The sequence below is a fragment of the Pteropus alecto genome, unplaced genomic scaffold, assembly GCF_000325575.1.
Source record: "Pteropus alecto unplaced genomic scaffold, ASM32557v1 scaffold3, whole genome shotgun sequence".
Taxonomy (NCBI): Eukaryota; Metazoa; Chordata; class Mammalia; order Chiroptera; family Pteropodidae; genus Pteropus; species Pteropus alecto.
This window is the reverse complement of record NW_006442484.1, coordinates 42691399-42695073: the sequence shown is the minus strand read 5'-3', so window position 1 is coordinate 42695073 and position 3675 is coordinate 42691399. Positions and strand designations below refer to the sequence as shown.

Below are 3675 nucleotides of genomic sequence, written 5' to 3'. Positions count from 1 at the left end.
CCTCTCCACCAAAATGAGAATTTATTTCAGTTAGAGCAAATGTTAATAGAGAGAGTATAATACTGGTATAGTATAGAGAAGCCCTAAAATGTGTTATTTATCTAGTGTCTAACAATAAGTGGCTTGGGTTGAAATAATAATTTCTGATTTATTGATTTTCAGGTCAGTCTCCCAACTAGAACATAATTTGCTCAAATTTGGACACTTAACCTTTTGTAATTCTCCCCAGCCTACCTCCTGCCATTTCCCCATATAGATTCTTAGCAAGGAAGGAGTTAAAAGCACAACTTATAAAATTTGTAAATTTTGCAATATTTCAGTAAAATATGAAGAATAATTTTACAATTTTAGGTACAGGCCAAAACCAATATACACTTAAATTTTCAGATATTCAAATAAGGTCAGGTTATGGTCAGCTCATGCTATTTATTTCAAGTATTTTAAATGAGCTTCATCTTGATGGGGGCATAAAATCCATCTTATTCCTCATCTTAGTGATAACGTGTATACATTTATCTAGGAAGAGTTCCACTCCTGCTTTAATTAGCCAATGATATCTTAATGCTTTACTAAGTGTTACTATACCACCTTGATTTACTTCTTGCAAGATGACATCCATAGTCGTTGTGTGGGAAATGGAAAATGGAATAAAAATGTATTCATGTCAGTAAAATAATCAGTGGAGGCTAGAAGATAAACAGAAATGGTATGTTATTAAAGATGGAAGGAGGTCCAGGAGTTGTGGCAGAACAGGCTCGTTGGAAATTGCTTCTTGTTTTAATAATTATGTTTTAGTTTATTAGGGCACTAGGCATTAGTGTAAGTCTAACTTTCACCCACAAAGTGCCTGGCTGGTTTCAAATTAATATAATGTAAGCTGCCTGGGAGTTGGAGACATGTTTCTGTGGGTTTGTCTAGTAAGCTTCTATTTCTGTTTTGCATCTGGAGGTAGTATATTATTTTCATGGGCAACAACTTCACAAGCACATTTAATTTCCCAGCTCAGTCAAGTTACAGATTGAATCTTTTATGAAAGCAACTCTAAAAAGTGACTATTAATGACAATACAATTGCAATTAGCCTCTAAGCCTTTAACTTCTAATTTTGCTTTCTGAAATGCCATTTTTTATAGACTGCCTTAATTAACAAGTTTTCAAATTATAGTTGTTCCATGGTTTAAAAATTATTTCTTGTTCTTTTCTCTCTTTGGGGGAGTAAGAGGGAGAGGATGCCATCTGAGTGAAAAAAATATGTTGTTTACAAATATTGTTTAAAACGTAAAGAAAGAGTTATGAATTCGTGTTGACATGTAACTTTAAAAAAAAAATCATGAAAAGTTTTGAGTTATTTCTACCGCCTTTTCCCATATTGTGAATCTTGACAGGTTTGTCTTTTGATATCTCATTAACTGATAAGTTTTCCCACAACCTTGATCATCTACAATTGAGGCAAAAGTAAGTTTTAATTTGTTTTAACTTCTGATAATACTGTTAGCCAATCATTATGACAGAAAGATAGATTGCAAAGTTTTTCAGGGCAGGAGCTGAAAAACTTTGTTTATTGTATTTGTTTATTGTATTTGGATAGAAAATCTAGCAAAATTCACCTTTATTTAGGGTAGGTGAGCTCTTCTATCTTCTCCATATAGCAGCCTTATTTAGTTTTAAATTATTATATCATCTCTATTGCAACTAGATTGGCACTGGTGAAAACCTTAGACTTGCTCAAAGATCAGTTATTTTTTATGCAATCATGAATTATTGTGGTGGGCTCTGTTTGAATGTAATGTTGTCTTCCACTCTCGGAGTGGCCAGACTGATCCTAAATTTTCACTCCAACAACGTGGGTTTGGTCAATAACGTGTTCCAATAGAAAATAATTCCTTCATTGTAAATAAGTGCTTTCCTTTCCCTTAAGTACTTTTATCAAACTGAAGGACTTTGAGCTACTAAACAGACATCCTTTCCTCGTAAAGTAACATAAAATAAACATCTTGAGATTTCTAGAGTAACTTCATAAAACAAGAGAGAGCAGAGTATCAGGGTCATAAGGTGCTAGTAGAACAAAATATAAATTTGTAAATCTTTATGTTCAAATACATTGTTACAATAACTTCCAACAGACTGAAGAATGATGTAATGACGGTAGACAATTAAATCAACTGCAGCAGAAAAGCTAATTTTAGGAGTACTAGTAATTTAGTATTTCTTATCAACAATTTCCATTTGCCACTATTTCCTCATTTCTATTGGATACTTAACACAAATATCATAATTAGCGAGACTGGTTAAAAGGGAAACCTTCCGTGAGATTCAATACTGGAAATGTAAAAGAGGGCGGAGAGGGATTACAAGGCTAAGTGAGATTAAGATAAATCTTGGAATTGTTAGACATAGGGAACATGCTTGGTTTAAAGACAGAAAAAAATACCTTAGGGTTGAGGTTGTGAGGAAGCACTGACCATCTGCAAACTCCTAGAGGGTAGGGTCTACATGTTATTTGTCCTTACAGGCAGGACGGTGTCTGGCATATAATAGATGCCCAGTAAATGTTTGTTGAGTGAATTAATATGTGGCTCAATATAGTCATAATGATAAGACTCAGTTTAGAGACATTATTTTGGTTCAAAGGATAGCTACTATTTCTTAGGTAGTGTTGTTTATATAGGGGCAAATTGGGGCAGGATTCAGTGCCAGCTGAGTCCAAGACAAACGGATTTTTTTCCTGTATGAAAAAAATCAAACGGATTTTTTTCCATTGTGCAAAAGATTTAGATGATTGGGAATGCGGAGGGAGTCTATGAAAGCTATAATAGTACATAATACACAAATACATTAAGCATATTCATCCCATGCCAATTTAGGGGCATATTTCTCAAGTTTTGTTTACTTAAGCTTTCCCCAGAGTGAGTGGTTCCCAATCTTTTTTATTGTCAGTATTTGCCACTAATTCATTTATTATTATTAATGGAACATATTCTTTGATCCTTCGAAATCTTGCTCAACCTAGGCCCCAAGCGATCGCTTAAGTCTCAGGGTAAAAAGACTTTGGCTGAAGTCTGTGCCCAAAGCCACACCCACTAACAGGCCTTAGGAAACCTGGGGCTTTTCTGGCGTTGACTCGGCTGTGGGCAACCGTGCAGCGCTTCGGAATCCCACGGCTGGCACTCCAGTCTTCCCCTTGACAGGTGTGTCCCCTCTTTCGCGCTGCGGGTGGGCAGTCCCCTGGCCAGCTCCCTTTCTGGCTGGGGCGTTGGGCCCATCTCCCTGTCCCGCCTACCCCGGATCATTTGCATAGGGGCGCGCGCAGCGCCGCGGAACGGGAAGACGGGCGCGGCCAGGGAGGCGGCGCGCGCGCGCCCTGACAGCTCGGCCCTGCTCGCTCACTCGCTCGTCCCCGGCTTCCGAGCACAGCATGGCGGTCAAGGTGACTCCAACTCTCTGCTGCTGCCTTTATTGCATAAGAGACATTCTGGGGATCCCGCTTGCAGGCCCTCACCTCCTCCCATTTCCTTCTTTGCTTGGATTTTAGATAGCGTGTCCTGGGGCTCTAGCTTGCGGGTGGGAGAACTGTGCGGGGCTTGGACCGGAGGGAGAGGATGCCCGGCTGGGGGAGGGGAACGAGGAGGGATTGTGAGTTGGAGGGGCTTGTGGGCACCACGGGTCGGTGAAGGAA

General features: G+C 39.1%; 1 protein-coding gene across 1 annotated transcript in view; it reads left to right on the top strand.

The window, feature by feature from the left end:
* The first annotated feature begins 3316 nt into the window (after positions 1 to 3316).
* Positions 3317 to 3675, top strand: part of SLC25A12 (solute carrier family 25 member 12) — a 75172-nt gene continuing 74813 nt past the window's right edge. The window contains exon 1 of the mRNA XM_006921188.2: positions 3317 to 3426. Within this exon, the coding sequence (XP_006921250.1) occupies positions 3415 to 3426 (12 nt within the window). The 5' untranslated portion in view covers positions 3317 to 3414. The remainder of the gene's footprint in view (positions 3427 to 3675) is intronic.